The sequence below is a fragment of the Ambystoma mexicanum genome, chromosome 3q (genome assembly GCF_040938575.1).
Source record: "Ambystoma mexicanum isolate Mex_15411 chromosome 3q, UKY_AmexF1_1, whole genome shotgun sequence".
Taxonomy (NCBI): domain Eukaryota; kingdom Metazoa; phylum Chordata; class Amphibia; order Caudata; family Ambystomatidae; genus Ambystoma; species Ambystoma mexicanum.
Window position 1 is genome coordinate 373370225 of NC_090926.1, and position 20768 is coordinate 373390992.

Consider the following 20768-nt stretch of genomic DNA (forward strand, 5'->3'; position numbering starts at 1 on the left):
CCCATCAAGTTGACCCCCTGGGAAGAAATCTGTGCCTCCACCATCGGAATGGAGAGCATAGAGGGAGTCGGAGGGATGGAGAAAGGAGTGCAGACATCCGAAGATTCAGGTAGGTGGGCCAGATAAAACAATGCCAAATCCACAAAGTCCAACCATGTGAAATACCATGCGTCCACATAGTGCAACAGAAACACATGTCCAGGAGAACGTCCACACACATCGGCCTGAAAGCGCACGTCAAAACCCACAATAAATACATAAATAATTAAAAACCCCTAATACACGCACTACACGTGCAGCAGGCACACCCTAACTGCAGGCTGCCAAACAACTGCACCCTCACTCCACACACAAATCAAAGCACCTCCAAGACCCCGACCCAAATCACCCTCAGGTACCACCCCAATGCATGTGATACAATGCCATTCCAATTCCCACTGACCCATCAATAACCCTCGCCCTCCTTTACTCCACCACAGGGTCCGATCCAAACGACGAGCTACAGGACACCCCTACCAGCACACCTGCAAAGAGGGCCAAGACCAACGGCCAGAGACCCTCCACCTCAGCTGCACGCATCAAGACACGGCAGCAGCACAAATCAGGTGGCAGCACAGAGGAGGGAACATCAACAGGCACCCCAGCAGCCAGCATGGCCACAACACCACCACCACAGGTCCCCCCAATGGATGCCACAGAAGGCACTGCCTCTGGTGGCAGCAGCACCATAGGTGACACCCCATTGATGGCAGCATGCTCGGACACAGAAGACGGGGATGTCGAGGTCAGATCCATCCATGACCTGTCCCAATCCCCCTGTCTGTCCCATCCCGTACAACATGAGGATACCACGCAGGTGCAGCCACAAGACGACGACTGGCCATCCCCCACAAGCCCTGTGGCAAGGCAACATGAGGACAACAGCCCCTCTGTGACACCACCGCAAATGGCCATGGCCCAGCAGAGGCAACAGTCCCTCGACAAGTTAATCGTCCAACAGCAGCAAATGGCCACACTCCTCAAGGGCCATGCCGATGAATGTGGGGGCACCAAGGCAGACATAGAAACATCAACAGAGACACTTAGGGCAGAAATGGAGAGAGGTACAGAGACGCTAAGGGCACAAATTGAGAGTAGCACCGAGAGCCTGAGGGGGGAACTGCATGCGACGTCCAAAGACGTATGTGCCGAACTTGCCGCAGTGCGCCGTGTGCTCACTGAGCTCTCGCAAACCCTTAGGGACATGCATGGACGTGAGCAGGCAGACACATCATCCGTTGCAAGTTCCGTCCAGGGCAGCCCCCAACGTAGATCTGGAAGGAACCTGCGCTCCACAGGCAGGGGTGCCCCTGATACCCGCAGAGGGGGCATGCAATAGCGACAGCCCACTGACAATGAGCATCTTTGGACACTGGTGTTCGGGTGGGAGGTAGGAGGGTGGAGGGGGTGTGTTGGGCTCACTTGGGTGGCGGGTCGATAGGGTGTTCAACATGATATCACATATGCCATAAAAAGTGCACGATCAACCAATGAGAAGTGTGGACATTGATCTTTGTGTACTAGGCCATCATAGGCGTACAGTCCATATTGTGCATGTCCCAGACACACGCAGTGCCACGAGTCCCGTGTCCATGTATCAGCCACCAGGCGTGAGTGCTAGAAGCATACATCAATGAGATGCTGACGAATGTCACGGCCCTCCGGTGCCTCGCAGACTCCATGAGGTGCTGCCACATCCCCACCCTCATCATGACCATCATCAGGTGCTTGCAGTTCTGCGTCAGGGGGCATGGGCACATTTCTACGTACGCACATGTTGTGGAGCATGACACATGCCATGACCATCTTTGCAACCTTCTCATGGCGGTACAGGAGTGCCCCGCCAGACCTGCTGAGGCAGCGGAAACGGGTCTTCAGTAGGCCGAATGCCTGTTCTATGACTACACGGGTACGTGAGTGGGCATGGTTGTAGTCCTCCTCATGCTGGTCCCGTGGGTTCCGGACTGGTGTGAGGAGCCATCTCTTCAGTGGATATCCAGCATCACCTGTATGTGGACGAGAAACGTATGATGTGGAATGCCATTGATACGTACGCACACCCCCCCCCCCTTTCCTGGCAGGTCATTGACAATTCACATACCCCACATCATCATGCATGTAATGAGACTCACCGAGTAGCCAGGATCTGTTCCCTGCGTGTCGTTCCATGTAGCGTGGTATTGTAGAGTTCCTCAAGACCATAGAATCATGGGTTGATCCAGGGAATCGGGCACAACAATGTGTAATGATCCTGTTGGAGTCACACACCATCTGTACATTCAGGGAATGAAATTGTTTTCGGTTGCGGTACTGGGCCTCCATGGCATGTGGGACGACCAATTCAACATGGGTGCAGTCGATGGCACCAATGCAACCCGGTATGCCGGCAAGTGCATGGAATCCCACTTTTGTGTTGGTAATTTCCTGCTCCGAGCGTGGTAGAGAGATGTAGTCGTCTGCGTGCTTCAGGAGGGCATCGAGCACTTGCAATAGTGTCCGTGAGAACAGTGGCTGAGAAATGCCATGCAACTGTCCGACTGTGTGCTGGTAGGTGCCTGTGGCCAGGAAGTGTAGTACAGACACCACCTTCAGTAGGGGTGGGATGGCGGTTGGGCTATCTATCATGCTGACAAGGTCAGCCTGTGTCATGTCCACAATGGCGGCTATGGTGTCCCGGTCCAGACGGTAGAGGGTGTGGATCTGCTCATCAGTGAGGTTGAACGGATGTGCTCGGAGGCGTTGAATTGCGGGCTGCCTGCGTGGTGGTAGTGGCTGTGCTGGTGGGCCTTGCTGGCCCTGCCTTGGCCTCCTCCTCCTCCTGCGTCTCCTCCGTGCGGCTGGTTGTAGTTGGTGTTCGTCTACTTCTTGGAGTCGGAGCACTTGCAGTGCTATCAGGTCCCCCAGGGCCAACATCGCGAGTCCTGCCGGTAGCATTTCGGTGTGGTTGTGGGAGGAGACTGGCTGTGCAATTTATGTGTTTTCAGGCTGTATGGCCTCCACCTGTGGTGATTGATTCCACCTGTGCAAACTGCTCTCCCCTTTGGCCGAGCACGTCCCGCGCACAACGCTGCAATTCGGGGAATTGTATCTTGCTATTGCAATCATGTATTTGTACCCGATGGCCGTGTAAGATTGGTTGATATGTTCATTCTGCTGTGGTCCCATTGTTTCACATACTATCTGTGCAGTCGCGAACAGACTTGTGAGGGGTCAGTGGGACGTAGTACTCGAGTAACGGTGGGCCCTCATGCATCACTGTACCGAGTTGCAACGACGGGCGGGGCGTCCCATTCGTGGGTGAAGGCAGTTGCCATTTTCACACACAGCCGCACTCGATGGGATAATTAGTGATTTCAAACGGCCACAGATGCCTTTTCGACGTGATGTTGCAAATGAGGAATTCGAAGGGCGGCGCTTTCGGTTTCCAGCTAGCGGCGAGGAGATGCCCACAGGTCTGACTGCAAATGTAACGTTCTATTGTTCTATGTCCTTGAGACAGGGCCCATGGCGAGGGAGCAATGATTGATATGAATAGTTTGGGATGCGCAATAGCTACGTGGGCGATGAGGCCGTCCGTTCCCAAATACATGTTACTTCACAACACTGGAATTACGGGCTGGGGCACTGTGGATTTAGCAGGCTGCATAACGCACAGACTCAATGGATGTTTCTAATGTCATGTGAGTAATTATTCAGGCATTTTGATCCCGGGATGAGGGAATGATGGATGGATGCATGGGCAGGTGATTTGATACAGAGTTTGCCATGTACAGGGCTTCTTGGGATCTATCCGCCTCCCCTACGCTATGTGATGCAGGGCTGCCATAGTGGGACCATCGTCCATCTGGCCTTGTTGAGCCCTCCCTGTCTCGAGGCGCCCTCAGACACTCGTTTGTGATGGTGTTTGCACCTCGATATAGATGGTTATGAGTCGCAAGTGGTTTTGGGGTGGTGATGTTCCTTTGGAGTGGGCTAGCATGCATATGGCTGTGGATTTCGTGTGATCATTGAAGTGAGTTGTTGGTATGTAGTTCTGATGGCCATTCTGTTCTTTTTCTTTTCTTTTGGTTGACAGGTATCTCCTCCCCTTTTGCCACTGCCATCTGTATGCCACTCCTGCAGATGGATTTTACTCCCGACACCTGCTGCTTCGTGTTAATCAGTGGAGCAGCATTACGATCTTATGGGACGATCGCCAATGGGCCACATGCCCTTACGCAGTACTGGTGGCTCGGAGCAACATTTCGGCCTTTCAGCTGGACTAGTGCCTCCCCATTGGGACGGCCCTGCGGTTCTGTGCGCTTCCATGTTGCCTTTTCGTACGTGAATGTGGCTCTGTGTACCATGGGGGAACAGGGCGACACACAGGTAGTGGCTGGTCATTTCTTGCGGAAGCAGCCCACAATGGTGATTGGTGTTTTGGATTTCATGGCCTGATGGCTGTATGTGCTTGGTGATTTTGATGTGCATAAATTTCTATTCTGATTTGGCCCGTGTAGCGTTTTTCTTTGCAAGTGATGTGGCATATGCCTATTTGGGGGGCGATGTATTGTGAGGAGATCTGCATTGGGTTCCAGCTTCGGGGTTTAGTTGCGTGGTACTGTGCTGTGCGCGTTTGCCTACGAAGCCCAGTGAGGTCAGGGATGGGGGCTGCCAATATGCCAGTTTGAATGTTGTCATGCTCAGGGGCGGGGGATTGGGTTTTGTGTAACAGATGCCGGTCAGCCAGGTGGACTGGTTGAATGATGTGGTTTTCGGAATATTGCTGGTCACAGGTGCCTGTGTTTGCGTGCGTTTCTTGGTGGGGGACTGTGGTCATGTCCATTGGGATGGCTTCTGTATTCGTGCCATCTGTGCCCTGCAGCTCCCATTGGCCCCTCTTGTGTTTCTTTTGTTCGTTGGCATGCATGGGTGACTTGTACATTTCAATGGTTGCATTGTGGCTTCATTGCACCTACGGGGAGTTGTACTTTGTGGGCAGGGAGCGGTGTACAGGCACTCAGTGGGGCCGTTTACGGTTGATTCGCGATGCCGTACTTCTCGCCATGGCGGAATGGTACATTCCGCCATGCCTGATGGCGTTAGGTACATGTCCGCTAGGGTCGGAATTGGCGTACCGTTGCACCATGGTGGTGTTTGCGGTTTGGCATGGCGCGCGCGCGCGTGCTTGGTGCAGTTAGCGTTGGCGTTCACTACGGTGTCGCTAATGGCTTCGTACTTTGCGGTGACGGGTCATAGTCGCACCGAGCGCTATTCGATGGCGGTATTGCATTTCCGCCATCGTTTTTCGATTTCCGCCAGGGTCGTAATGAGGGCCACTGTGATTTAGACTACCTTCCAAGTTCTAGTTATTACAAATATTAAAGTTTTAGCTTTCAAGAAATACAATAATGCAGTCTTATAGAGTTCACTTGAAAAGTGCACACATCACCTAAAGCAACCAGACAATTTGTACATACATATGTAAACATGTTCAGCCAAAAGGAGGCCACTATTGCTGTATTTTCAGAAACCTAAACAGAAGATCTCAAGTCAAAGAATACAAAACCCTTTTTCATATGTCAAACTAGAAACCATTGATATAAACTACATTTTATAAAATAGCTTCATTTTGTGATTCCCTTTCCTACTCTGGGCATTCTTTGGCCTTATTGCATCTAATCTATTTACAACACCGTGTAGTAAGACTCTTCAGCTGCCGCTTTTATGTTAAAAGCTGCCAGAACTGTTAATTTCCCATACAAAAATAGACACTTGAGAACTGATGGGAAGATGACTTGCCTTCTACCTCCCCTTGCCCACCCTTTCTCTCTCCTGCATTACAAGATTTAACATTCTGATTCCTCAACGAACATCTTACTTTTTGTTCGCGTTAATCAGTTATATAGTTGTATCCGTTGGTATGCAATGATTATGTGTAATCACAAAATAACTAATCCAATTACACAAATCCAAAATAACTAATTCCAAAATAACGAATTTGGGAAAAAAACTAATAATGGGGTTGGGAGTGGGAATAGTGGTTTTGGGGGTGGGGTTAAAGTATAAGAAGAAAAAAATAAAAGTGGGTTTTGCGAGGAACCCCCCGAAAACAACGAAAAAGGAATTAGTCCTGCCTGAAGTTTGAGGTGGAGGAGACAGTAAAGGCAATTATGCTCCAGGCGCATAACCGCGCCCCGGGTCCCGATATGATCCCTTCAGATCTATTTCGGGATCCAGTAGACATGTGGGCGCCACTTTTAACTGTGGTGTTTAATGCTTGCATACAAGTAGGGAAGTACCCTCCATCTTGGAAAAAGGCGATCATTTTTCCAATTTTTAAAAAGGGGGTTTTATCCAGCCCTGGCGCATATAGGCCAATTTCTCTACTGGATTCTTTGTTTAAAATTTTCGGGAGAATACTGTTGGCCAGAATCGAAACCTGGATTGGGGAACAGTCTATCCTCTCGGACATTCAATTTGGGTTTCACCCGGGAGTGGGCACAATAGAACAGAGCCTCAATTTATATATTTTAGTGGCCAATTCGGTTTTTGTCCAGGGCGAAGCAGTTTATCTGGCTTTTATGGATCTAAGCACGGCCTTTGACAAAGTGGATAGAGCGAAGCTTTGGGCTGTGCTTGGTTCCTTAGGGTGCCCTGGGGACATACTGCGGGTGCGGGTTGATCTCCATTGTGTACGTAGCGGTCCAAGTGGGCATTGCACAGCCTGCTTTCGGGTGGGGTGTGGCGTAAGGCAGGGTTGTGTACTGGCTCCAATCTGCTTCTGCCTCTATATTAATGGCCTTTCACAGGACCTTACCGATATATTGGCAGACTTCCTGGTATTGGGGGGAAGGGGTTTCCCGGTATTGGCCTATGCTGACGATACAGTCCTATTAGCAAAAACACCAAGGGCTTTACAGGTCCTGATTAAAGCCTATTCAACATTCATGGATAATTTGGGCCTAAGAATTAATACCAAGAAGTCAGCAGTAATGGCCTGTGTAGGAAGAAAACGCCCTGTGCCCATGAAACCTATGCTTTGTGCAGGGGAAATTATACCAAGAGTCAAGGTTTTTGACTACCTTGGAATACGTTTCTCTGAGGCACTAAATGGTAGGGCCCATGTGGCCAAGCAATCTGTAAAGATGAGTCAACAGATAGGCGGCATCTTTAGATTTCTGTCAAAGTGTAGGGGCCAGCCTCTAGATGTGATCACAAAGATCTATGGTGTACAAACTGTGGCAACTACTATGTATAGTGCAGCCTTTTGGGGTTTTCAAAATGTGATGGAAATCCAAAGTAAAGAAAGTAAGTTCTTAAAAAATGTGTTGGGGTTACCAACTAATGTCTCCGGTAAAGCCATCCACAGAGAACTGGGTGTGGAATTCTGGGAGGACCAGTGGGCGATGGCACCTCTTTTATTTTGGGTTCGCTTGTGGGCTAACAAACATGCCTCTCTTTGTCATTTTATTATTCGTACTGTGTTGGGCAGAGCTGGTTGGAAAAAAATCCCCTGGCTAGTTTATGTCTCCTCTAAATTGGCGGAGGTTAATCTAAGTGCCCTTTTTCCACTGGCCTCGATAATAACAAAGAGTGAGGGGGCAGCATATAAAGCAACACTGGGAGAGATTGTGGTAAGGAAAAGAATTCTCTTAGAGTATGGCCAACAATCCGGCCAATTCCACACTAGTATTAGCAGTCTTACCGGAATGCAACCATATTGGACATGGAGCCCGTATAAAAAAGATAGATGGTTGATTACAAGGGCACGTTTTGATTGCCTCCGGTTGCAAGGAAACACTTTTAATTGGAAAGGCTTTCCCGACTCTGCGGGTTGTCCGATCTGTGGCCATATGCGTGAGGATCTTCCGCATCTGCTGTTTTTTTGTACAGGGTTATGTTGGTATACGTAGAATGACTTTGATTCCTGCCCTTAAGAAGACAACGATCGCACGCATCGGGCCGCACTTGTGTTTCTCTTGAGTTCTGATACAGTTTTCACATCCTGGGCTCTTCTGACGTTTTTGAAAAGAGCAATGTATTTCAGAAATAGTTTAGTAAAATTGCAAGGTGTTGAAAACTAGTGTTGTGAATCACACAACATTTTCTGCTAATGGGTTAATTGTATGATCTTTGCTCCCTGCTTGATTATTATCTAATTTTAATGCGGCCACCATAAATGAATTAATGTGACATTCAATTGTATTTGTATGCTGTTTAATGAATTGTCCACTGACCTTTTATCTTTTTATACAAATAGTGATTTTGTTATGTGTATAATTGTATTTTTGTCGTTTAATGGATTTTTTTATATTTCCGAATAAACATGTTTGATTGATTGATTGAATTAGTTATTTTGGTATTAGTTATTTTGGTATTACTTGTAAATCCAATTAACCCTCCGGTTTTTGCCTTTTTGTTAAAAATAAACTACCTGCGACTCACTTTTTCAGTTTGAAGCTGCATGGGGGCTTAGTTCCCTGAATACTTATGCATACGAAAAGGTGATGGTAACAACGAAAGACCATATTTCAGAAACCGTAGATTTGTGTAAGTGCAATAAGCACTCAAAATACATATCAAATGCATTTTTTGCACCAAGGCAAAGGATTTTTTGCAGTAGGGGAATTATTGACCTATTCCTAAATGCACTTGCACCAGAGGAAAATGTCAGTAATATCGCCCCGTAAGTGTTACAGAAGTCATTGCCCTGCCCCAGACATCACCTATCATCTGTTTCCTGTCCTACTCATAACAGCTCTGTAGGTAAGCAAGGTCCAGTAAGCAACAGCCAAGAATTTTAGGGTTGGCTAAAGACCTATTAACCTAGAGGTGTGACAAACCTAACCTAAGCAGCTTAAACAGCATTCAAATCAATCTGTGAAAACAAATGTTTATTTCCAAATGCAGAGTTCCAAGCAAGTTATAGTTGCTTCAGACGACTTAAATATGGCATTTTCAAAAACATATGTTCAGACTTTAATTGGTGGTGTGTCTCAAAACGGTGTCCAGACATTTGGTCGACTGAAAACTGGTCGAAAGACATTTGGTCGACGCAATTTGTTCGAAATCCAAATGGTCAAATTATTTTTTTTTATTTATATATATATTTTTCGGGTTTTCGTTTTTAAAAAAAAGGGTTTTTTAGAAAAAAAAGGGGTGAAAATAAAAAATAAAAAAAAATTCGACCATTTGGTTTTCGACCAAATTGGTTCGACCATTTGTCCAGTCGACCAATTTTTTTCGACCAAATGTCTGGTAACCTTCAAAACTGTAACTGTAACCAGTATCATTCAACTTGCTTACCCCAGAGTCCTCGTTCTCCATGCCACACACTCGTTCTGCTGCATATCTGACCTGCACTCTGCTGAGTCTGACACTCCTGCTTAACAATAACTTATCAGATTTCATAAACACGCATCCCTACTTCGACAAACATATCCTCTCCCATTCATCTGAATTGTTTGCCCTCAGTTTTGCGTCATTCTATTGCCTAGTTTCTCTTTTCTATCACCTCCTCCCCAAACCTCTCCCTCCTTTCCACAGACTAAGGTCTAGCAACAACCTGGTGGGTTCACAATATGCTAACTTTCGGAAAAGGCCAGGCACCGTAATAACACTAAGGTGGTGACGGGTGCAGTAGAAATATTGGAAACATTTATAAAATATACAAGCAAATGATTCCTTACCACGCCAATGCCTTCAAAGGCAAAGATGGCGGTGCCAAAGAACAACGGGTAGGTCCTCCAACCAGAAACATATGGCAGGTTGCTGGCATCTGGTATACCCTGCAAGAAGGTAGGACAGTGCAAGTAAACATAGGAAGCGATGCAAACAAACAGATCTACAACAAACACCTATCTATAAGGGAATTGGGAACGTGTAGGACAGAATTAGCAATTAACACACGAGGAGTGGAGAAACCAATGTTATGGCACAAATCAATGACCTCTTATAGGTAGATGAACCTTAATTGAACAGGTAAAAGGCAAGTTTAAAGGTAAAAAAGGAGCCAAGTTTGAGCATTTATGACCTCCTGACTTTTAGGGTTAGGGACAATTGCAAAGTCCTGGGCAACTGTTGGGCTTATTGAGGTTTGTAATACTGATCTTGTAGTGATGGGGTGCCGTCACAGATAGAGGTATCAACAGAAGGAACTGTAATTATTGTTCTCCAGCATGGCTCTGGCATGGATTCACATGCTCATGAATATTGCCCGTCGTCAGGCTGGGAATCCTCGGTAAAAAGAAAAACAGTTTCACTTTCACTTACAAACTGTATTTCTCCTCTAAATCAATCACTGTACTCTGGGTCATACTGCCCCCATCCAATGCCAGTCCTTTCCCTAAGCCTCTCCTCTGGCAGCCATCTTCAGATTCAGTAAGCACGTAAAGTGCCAGTATGACCAAGAAGAGCCGCAGGGGATGGAGGGAGGGTGAGCATGTGAATCCATGCCAGACCCATGCTGGAAAACAATAGTTACAGGTAAGTAACTTGTTCCTTCTCCAGCATGGGGTCTGGCATGGATTCACATACTCATGAATAATGAATACACAGCAGTACAACATTACACAACTAGGGGAGGTGGTAAGGCTCAACAGAAGAAATAAACACTTACCTCTGGAACAGACTTACCTCAAGCAAACAGGTTGTGTAGCATTGCTTAGCCAACTCTGGACTCCTTCCTGGAATCCCTGTCGACACAGTAGAACTTTGTGAAGGTGTGTGTGGACCTCTCGTAGCAGCCCAGCAGATGTCCAGCCGGGGCTTTCGTCGCAGTGATCACTCTGGTGGAGTGAGCTCTCGGACGGCCGGGCAGCGGTCGGTTCGCCAACCGATGACAGTGCATGATGAAGCCGGAGAACCAACTTGAGATGGAAGCCTTGGACATGGCCTTCCCATGGTTCACGAACAGCTGTGAAGTCTTTTGAAAACTCTTTGTGCGTGCCACGTATAACTTCAGGGCACAAGCAACGTCCAGCGAGTGCAAGGCCCTTTCAGCCGGTGACAAAGGTTTTGGGAAAAACACAGGCAACATCAAATGTTTGTTGAGGTGGAATTCCAACTGAACCTTCGGCATGAAAGAAGGGTATGGCTGCGGCATCACCCTCGATTCGTGGAAAGTCAGGTATGGCTGTTTGCAGGATAGGGCCTTTATCTCACCCACCCTCCTGGTGGAGGTGATGGCCACAAGGGAAGTGGTTTTCCAGAAGAGGAACCGGATAGGGGCCTGATACGCAGGCTCAAAGGGGGCATTCATGAGCCTCGTCAGCAAAACGTGGAGTTCCCACGCTGGGGCAGGCGCCTTCACCGGCGGGAAAGATTGAAAAAGTCCTTTGAGAAATACCTTGCTGAGGCGATGAGACCAAAGTGAAGACCTTCCAGATGACCTGGTGTAGCGAGAGATAGCCACCAGATGCACTTTGATCGAGGCGTGCGCCAGTCTTGCCTATGCCAAGGATAGCAAATATGAAAGAATCTGCAGAGCCATGACCCTCAGAGGGGTAATCTTCTGCGACCGGCAGCAAGTAGCCAAACGATGATGCCCTGGCTTTGGCGAGGAATTCCCTGCAATCCGGCAGCAACTCATATCCTCCAAATTCTAGGGCTACAGGAGTCAAGCACTCAGGTTGAGCGATCCTGGGTCATGATGCAGGATTGCGCCTCCTTCTCTGAAGATCCGGGGCCTCTGGCAACTTGATCGGCAGCAACGCTGACAGGCTAAGAAGGTCTGAATACCAAATCTGCCTCAGCAAGGCCAGGGCAATGAGTATCATCCTGCACTGACACCATCTGAGTGTATTGATGGCTCGTAGCAGGAGAGGCAACGGAGGAAATACATACAGAAACATCCCTTCCCACGGGAAGGAGAACAACTCCCCCATGCTCCTCGGTTAGTGGAATCGGCTGGCAAACTTCTGGCATTTGGTGTTTGCAGCCATCGCAAACAGATCAATCTGGGGCCTGCCCCAATTGGCGGAGATGTGGTCCACCTGGTCCTGCCGAAGTTCCCATTTGTGGCAGGAGGGCAATTCCCTGCTGAGAGAGTCTGCAATGTTGTTCTTGACTCCCGAACGGTGAAGAGGGACGAGGAACATTTCTTGTCTGACGGCCCAGCACCATAAGTCCTGCGCATCCCTGGAGAGCACCGAGGATCGAGTGCCCCCTTGTTTCCTGAAGTAGACCATCGTGGTGGTGTTGTCTATTAAGATCCTCACCACCTAGCCCTTTAGAGACGGAAGGAATGACTTGAGGGCCCAGAGCACTGCCGTAGCTCCAGGATGTTGATAAGGAGATCCTTCTCCATCGGCAGGCACAGGCCTCTGGCGTGCAGACGACCGGTGTGGGCTCCCCAGCCTTCCAGGGAAGCGTCCGTGTGACGGTTTCCTGGAAAGGAGGGTTCTGAAACTCTATGCCCTGGGCTATGCTGGAGCAGACGCCCCACCATCTTATCGCCAGAAGGAACTCATCATCCCAAGTGATCTGGTCTGCAAATTATCTGGACAATTGTACCGAGCGAGAGACCAGGAACTCTTGAAGAGGTTGCATCTGTAACCTGCAGAGCCAGATGAGGAAGATGCAGGACAACATGCCGAGCAACAACTTCATGGTCCACACCATAACAGTCTTCATCGACAACAGCCGCTGCAGCTTCCCCTGAATGGCTGCTACCCTCTCCTCCAAGGGTGATGCTAGGCAGGAAACTATTGAGTCTGGCCCCCAGGAACAGCGCGTTCTGCGATGGTGTCAAGCAGGACTTTGGATAATTGATGGAGAATCCCAAATCCATCAGCAGCTTCACGGCTGCCTCCGTGTGTGCGACAGCCAACTCTAACGAGAGGGTCCGGATGAGCCAGTCGTTGAGGTACGGGTGTAGGTGCATGGCCCATAGACGCAGATGGGCCGCCACTGGTGCCATGCACTATGTGAACACTCTGGGGGCCTGACTTCAAGCTGAAGGGTAGGGTCTTGAACTGGCAGTGCTGTCCCTGCACTACAAAGCCTAGAATCCTCTGATGTTTCCTGTAAATGGGGATGTGGATGTAGGCGTCCTCCAGGCCCAGCAACATCAAGAAATCCCCTCTTTCCAGTTGGCCGAGCATGTGCTGCAACATGACCATGAATTTCTGAGACTTGAGGTACTTGTTCAGACATCGCAGGTCTAGAATGGGCATCCAGCCCCCGTCTTCTTTCTTACCAAGAAGTATCTGGAATAGACTCCAGAGCATCTGGGCAACCAGCTCTATTGCTCCTTTTCGTAGCATGGCCCACACCACCTCCAAGAGCTGAGGGATGTGCTGCTCCTGACAGGCCACCGGAGGGATCCGCGGACACCTGTGCTGAAATTCCAGGGTACGTCCCTGGGCAAGAGCATGCAGCACCCACCTGTCAGTGGTTATCTTTTCCCACTTGCTGATGAACCTCGTCAGCCAGCCTCCCACTGGGGTGCACGGGTGGGGGCTCGACATCTCGGCCGGATCAGGCTTGGTTTGTCACCAACGTTCTGCCCTGCTGGCTATGGCGACGCTGTCCTCCTCCACCGTAGGCCTGGGAGCGGCCTCTGTGAGCTTCCTGGATCGTGGACCTGCCCAACTTTCCTCTGGAGTAGCGAAAGGAAGAGCAGTGGTGCTGGAGGGTGCCCAGGGAACGGGCCGTCTCCATATCCGCCTTGTTGACTTGTAAGGACTCGTCAACAACCTTCCTAAAAAGGTTATCCCCATTGAAAGGCATGTCCAGTACCTTCGTTTGGACCTACTGGCAGGCAATTTTGTCCTTCATCCAGCCTTGTCGATGACAGCAGACATCGTTCTCCATCTCCTGGAACCCTGTGTTGGCAACGTCCGGCGCCACTGTTATCTCTCCCTCCTGGAAGAGGTCAATCGCCGCCATTCTCTTGCCGTCCAGGAAGAACTCCAAAACCGGGCCCAGCTTGTACCACAGCTCCCTGTCGTACCTGGCTAGGATCACCAGTGTGTTGGCCGACTTGATGGTGGACGCGCCGGTGCAAATCACTTTCCTCCCCATGGCATCCATCTTCTTACCCTCGCTGTCCGGAGGGACCGAAGACAACGAGGACGGGTTAGCTGACCGTTTCCTCACAGCCACCGAAACCACCGAATCCGGCAATGGTTGCGAACTCAGGCACTTGGGTGCACACTCCGGCACCCGGTACTTCTTCTCCAGCCTATGCTGCTTGGCCGGAGCCGTGCAAGGGTTCTTCAGGAGGGCCAGGCCCTTCTCCCACATGTCATCCAGAAGGGGCACCACCATGATTGTGTTCCTCTTGGCCTCGCGCCTCTGGTATAGTAAACACTCCTTTTTGGTTTCTTAGGGCCCAAGCTGGAACAGCTCGGAGGCTCTGGTGATCATGGAATGGAATTACCCCACCTCGCCCGGTGGGGATGCCCTAGGCAGCGGGGACCCGCTGCCCGCTCGGACGATATCGTCATTGTCATGGCCATATCCATCCCCGTATCTGGGTCTGCTCGGGGAGAGGGGACCCAGCACAGATGTAGAGGCTGAAATGGGGGCATCGGATGGTGTATCCTCTTCTTCATCAGCGGTTGGTAGGGGGCCTGGTTGATCGTTGGAACAGGCCCTTGTGGCATCCTCTTCTGGATCTCTGACTCCAAGGTGTGAAGGGTTGATAGGATGTCCTGAGACACATCCCTCGGCGGAACTGGTGTGATCGGAACACTAGGCCTGCACTATTGTTGCCATTGTTGTCGCCATCATCCTCCTCCTCCATATCCTTGTGGACCATGTTTAGGGACTCTAGGTCCTCATCACCCGTGGATGTAATTTCCATAGCTTGGGCCATGGCCTAGGACTGATCCGGGGCCTCCTTTCCTCACGCCGTTTTTTCTACCCTGAGGTGTCCCCTTCTCCGGTGTGCCGCCAGACCTTGGCAAAGTCCCCATGGTGGCCTCACGCCTCGGAGGGAGCTATACCTTCAGTGCTGTGGGAGCTCCCTTCTCAGGTTCAGCCCGTTTAGCTTTCAAGAGACCAGCCATCACCAGCTCTATCGTTGACGAAAGATTATCTTGTGCTGCCTGGGCCTACTTGGGCAGCTCAGCCTTCTCCTCTGTCCACAGCTTCTCTTTCTTCTCTCGCAGCTTAGCCGTGTTGGACAACTTTCTCTTCGAGGAGGAGCTCGATTGCCGGCTGGCAATGAAGGCGGAAGGTGATGTTGATCGCACCCTGTCTGCCGTGGTACCTACTTCCGCAGTGACTCCGGTGGATCCGGTCTTGCGGTGCTTGACCTCATCTTGGACCCCCACAGATGCGGCTCCATCACAGGCCTTCGAAGACCGCTCCTCGGACCGACCAGCCTTGGGTGAGGCATGCCCCTGCTCGGAGCACGCGGCAGAGGCCTTGGCATTCAGCCACGCCGCCAGTCTATTGTGCCTATTCTTTGTCATCTTCTTGGAGAAGCTGTGGCATATCTCGCAATCTCCTTCCTTGTGTTCAGGATGCAAGCAGTATAGTGTAACGCTCACCTGATTCCCGTAGAGGCGCCGGTCTTGACTGGGCGTATACCGTATCTTCAAAGGTGATGTGTAACATACGGCTGGCTCTTTGGGCTGGACCTCTGTGCACTGTATGTCTGACTCGAAGGGTAAGATGTCTGCAGATAGAAAATATGGGATTAAGGAACTGGGTTATTGAATGTCTCTCTCTTCTTCCCTTTCTCTTCTCCTGTAGAACCCCAAAGGTTAACGCTCTCACCTTAGGTAAATGAACGCCGTGCTCTCCATCTGCCTCGGGGCAGGGTGCTGTAACCAGTTTCTTCACTGGATAAGGGGAGCAGGCCTCTTGACTTCAGAGGACTGCTGTCCGTCGTTTACTGCACGAACGGTAAGTTTCGAGTAATTCTAATGTCTTTAAAGTCTTTAGTAATGATGTTTCTTGTTTTGCAGGGTTCCGGCGATGGAGGATGACGGGCTGAAGTGAGTTGAAGATGGAGCCGTGTGATGAATAGAAGCGCCTGGAAGCACGTAAGTAAGCGCTTGTTGCCTGCTTCACGATGCGCTCTAACTGTCTTTTTATTTTGCAGGTACAAGTTCGGAGCGGCTGCAGGGTGCCGGAATACCCACTGGGTTAGATGTGGAAAGGAGTAATGGCACGTGAGTATTAAAGTTCCCCAATATCTTTAAACGCACCTTGTTTTGTCTTTCAGATGCGGGATGCAGCGCCGAAGGCCTCCGGAGCGTGCGAAGAGTTGGTAAGCTTTTGTCTTTCAGATGCCGGAATGCAGCGCGAGGCGTTGGTGACAGCCGATGGACCAGGTAAGTGAAGAGCTGTCACTGAAGACCGTAATGCTAACCTGTTCTTTCTTGTCTTTATAGGTGTTGCTGAAGACTGGATTCAGGATGGTAAGCCTTTTTCCTTAGGCCCGGGATCAGATGCAGAAGACACGATGAGCGTTCTGCTGCAGAGGATGCAGAATAACGCAAAGCAAGATTCATCCATCGGGTGTGGTTTAAATAGCCTCCTGTAGTGCTTAGGTGTCTCCTTCCACAGCCACGCCTAGGTAAGAAAAGAGTTCCTGCTTTCCAGAAGAGTTCCAGTGTTCTGAATCTAGGGAGTGGCTCCTGCCCCACCCAACAGGAAAAGTAGTTCCAAACAGAAGAGGATCAGAGGCTCAACTGGCCGGCAAGTAAGCAGCATGGTCTGCTGCAGGTAAGTCCACCCAAGCATTAGGAGCCCGGCGCTTCCAGCGCTGGGACTGGGCATATTTATGAGCCTGGTGCCACTGGCGCCAGGACTGGGTCCAAAAGGTCCCAATTGGGACTGGTTGACACTCGGAACCTGGGTTATGGATCTGCTTCCAAGGGAGTTGGGAAAACCCTGACCTTTTGGAAGCAGAGATCATGACAGTACCCCCCCTCAAGGCCCCTCCCAAACCGGGCTTCTCCGGGGGTTTTGGCTTGTCAGGAAATGTTCGGTGAAATCTTTTGATTAGGCGAGGAGCGTGGACATATTCAGCAGGTTCCCAGGATCTCTCTTGGGGGCCGTAGCCTTTCCAGTCAATTAGGTAAAATAGTTTAGATTTGGAGATCTTGGAGTCCAGAATGCTTTTGACTTCAAACTCGAGTTCTCCATCAACTAGGATAGGTTTTGGAGATTTAGTTAGTCGGGTTTGAGGTTGCACGGGTTTTAATAGAGAGACGTGGAAGACCGGATGTATCTTCATGTGCGGGGGCAAGTCCAACTTGACCGCTACTGGGTTTACTATGGTAGTGATGGAATAGGGACCAAGGTATCTTGGGTTAAATGTGCGTGGCCCTTTTAGAGGTAGATATTTGGTGGATAACCAGACTTGATCCCCTACTTGATATTGAGGGGCTTCCTTCCGATGTTGATCTGCTCCTTTCTTGTATTGTTCTTTAGCCCTTTGAAGGTGAGAAACAGCTTCCTTAAAGGCTTGGGTGATTGTAGAATGCAGGTAGTCTACTGCTGGTGTTTCAAGATCTTGGAGGGGATCCAACTCCGAGGTTCGAGGGTGACTGCCGTACAAAAGAAAAAACAGGGTTTTCCCAGTTCCCGAATGGACAGAGTTATTGTAGGCATATTCGGCTATCCAAAGGATGACTTTCCAAGTTTTTTCAGTTTGTTGCAGCATGCATCGTAAATACTGTTCCAGAGTTTGATTGGTCCTCTCGGTTTGTCCGTCGGTCTGAGGGTGGTGACTGGTCGATAGTCTCACATCAATTTGAGCCGACCGACAGCAACTTCGCCAAAAATGAGAAATAAATTGACTACCTCGATCCGAAATTAGAACCGAAGGAAAACCGTGCAGTCGGACGATGTTTTCGAGAAATTCTCGGGCCAGAGTTGCTGCTGTTGGCAAGCCTTTGAGCGGAATGAAATGCGCCATCTTGGAGAATAAGTCCACGATTACTAGAATCGTATTGTATCTGGAGCATGGAGGTAGATCGGTGATGAAGTCCATAGAAAGCGTATGCCAAGGGCGAGGTGGGATGTCAATAGGGCGTAAGAGGCCTGCTGGTCTTTCCTTTTGACTCTTGTTTTGGGCGCATACTCCACAGGACATTATAAAGTCTCTGATATCTTTTTTCCAAGACGGCCACCAGAAGTAGCGCTTGATCTTTTCTGAGGTCTTGGCCATACCGGGATGTCCTTCCATTAAAGAATCGTGATAACAAGAGATTACTTTTTTCTGTAAATCTGTGCTGGGTAGGTATAATCGTTCCTGGAAATACAATAAGTTGTCCTTTACTGCAAAGTCCTTTCCCTGCGGATGCCAATTCTGTATGTCTGCTGGAGTTACAAGTAGCCTGGCTTTATCCTTAACTTCCTCTATGGATTCTGTGGCGATTACACCCAGAATTCTTTGTTCAGGAATGATTGGTACAGGTTTAGGGTTGATCAAGTGTTCTTCCACTCCCATCCGAGAAAGGGCATCAGCTTTACCGTTCTTTGTACCAGGTCGATAGGTAATTATGAAGTCAAACTCGGCAAAGAATAATGCCCAACGGAGTTGTCTAGAGGATTGGGCTTTTGCGGTTTTCAAATATTGCAGGTTTCGGTGATCCGTAATCACAGTAACGGTGTGTCGGGCCCCCAGCAGATAATGCCACCAAGCCTTAAAGGCAGACTTGATAGCCAGAAGTTCCTTGTCAGTAATCGTGTAATTGATTTCAGGAGGCGAGAATTTGCGGGACCAAAATGCCACGGGATGCAACTGATTGGTTACCGGGTCCTTTTGTGATAGAACTGCCCCCATGGCAAGGCTTGAAGCATCAGTTTCCACGATGTAGGGGAGTTCGGGGCGAGGGTGTTTTAAGATTGGTGCAGAGATAAATTTAGTCTTCAAATCCTGGAAAGCTTGTTCCGCCTCGGTAGACCATTCAAAACGTTTGTTTTTCTTTAACAAGGCAGTGATGGGCTGGACTATTCGAGAGAATTTGGGGATAAACCTGCGGTAAAAGTTAGCGAAGCCTAACATGCTTTGCACACCTTTTACGGAGGATGGTGATGGCCATTTGAGAACTGCATCGACCTTCTTTGAATCCATACGCACTCCGCCAGGTGATAATATGAATCCCAAGAATTCAACTTCAGTCACGTTGAAAACACATTTTTCCAACTTAGCGAAAAGTTTGTGTTGACGCAATCTTTCGAGGACCATTTTCACGTGTTTCCGATGTTCAGATTCCGATGAAGAATAAACGAGGATGTCGTCAATGTAAACAACAACACACACATCTATGAGCTCTCTGAGGACATCGTTCATAAAATATTGAAAGGCGGCCGGGGCATTGCAAAGTCCGAAGGGCATGACCTGATATTCAAATAGCCCATACTTGGTGCGGAAGGCCGTCTTCCATTCATCGCCCTCTTTTACTCGTACCAAGTGGTAAGCTCCTCTAAGATCCAGCTTTGTATATATGCATGCTTTTCTGACTTGGTCCAGGAGTTCAGGGATCAAAGGTAACGGATATCTATTCTTAACGGTGATCTGGTTCAGGGAGCGATAATCTATACAAGTTCTAAGGTCTCCTTCCTTTTTTGGAACGAAGAACAAAGCTGAAGAAGCAGGGGACTTGGAAGGACGAATAAACCCATTTGCCAGGTATTGATCCAGGTATTGTCGAAGGTGAAGGTTCTCAGGCTCGGTGAGGGCATAAATTCTACTACAAGGAGGAGTAGATCCAGGTATCAGGTCTATCTGGCAGTCATAAGACCTATGAGGAGGTAGAGAGTTAGCCTGATCCTTCCGGAAAACATCTTGGTATTCTAGGTATTCGGGAGGTAACTGGGGAGTCTCTGAAGAAATTGCCGCCAGTGCAACACCAGGTGGAGGGTGACAAGTAGAGACACATTCTGGAAACTGGACCGTTCTTGCTCGCCAATCGATCAGAGGATTGTGTTTCTCTAACCAAGGTATTCCTAGAATAATCTGAAACTGAGGGGCCTTGATCACATCGAACGCGATCTTCTCATGGTGTCCATCTTGACTTACTAGCGTCACCTCTTGAGTGGTATGCGTTACCGGCCCGGAGGCTATCTCCGTACCATCCACCGTAGTAATGACATCCTTTACAGCCTTGGGACAAAGAGTTAGATTCATCCTCAAAACCATTTCATGATCCACATAATTGCCGATGGCACCGCTGTCGACGTAAGCTTCAATTGCATGTAATCGATCCGGATTATCAGGGCTAATGAGGACCATAGGTATCACGAAATGCGAGGTCACGGGACTGGTTTTCACGCTCGGCAAGAGGACCTCTATTCTTGTCGGGCGAGGTTGTTTCCCTGCTCAGAGTTTGTAACTTTGGTAACTGCAGCTCCTACTGCCTTCTTGGCAGGTTTCACCGGACAGTCTCGAAGAAAGTGCCCTGAGTTTCCGCAATAGAGGCATAATTGCAACTGTTTTCTCCTTTCCCGCTCCTTTTGTGTTAGAGGACCTTTCAGACCCCCTATTTGCATGGGTTCCCCGGAGTCTACTCCTTTGGAAGGAGTTGGCGGTTTGGAAAATACTCGAGCATCAAACTTGGAACGATCGGCCTTCCTGTTCTGCAGTCTGTGATCTATTTGAACGACTAAGTCTATATAGTCCGAACAATCTTGTGGGGGATTCACTACTTGGGCTAACACATCTTTGAGCTCTCCACGTAGACCTCTATAAAACAGCGTAATCCTTTTGTCCTCAGGCCATTGAGTTTCCACTATCAGTCTGTTGAAAGACGCAATATAAGCCAAAAGGTCTTGATTAC

At 49.2% G+C, this 20768-nt stretch overlaps 1 protein-coding gene across 3 annotated transcripts in view; it reads right to left on the reverse strand.

The window, feature by feature from the left end:
• The window catches only part of LOC138582588 (proton-coupled amino acid transporter 1-like), a 626077-nt gene that overhangs the window by 220320 nt on the left and 384989 nt on the right, over window positions 1-20768 (reverse strand). For all 3 annotated transcript variants that reach the window (XM_069654001.1, XM_069654002.1, XM_069654003.1), the window contains one exon: window positions 9711-9809. In XM_069654001.1, coding sequence (XP_069510102.1) covers window positions 9711-9809 — 99 coding nt within the window. The remainder of the gene's footprint in view (window positions 1-9710; window positions 9810-20768) is intronic.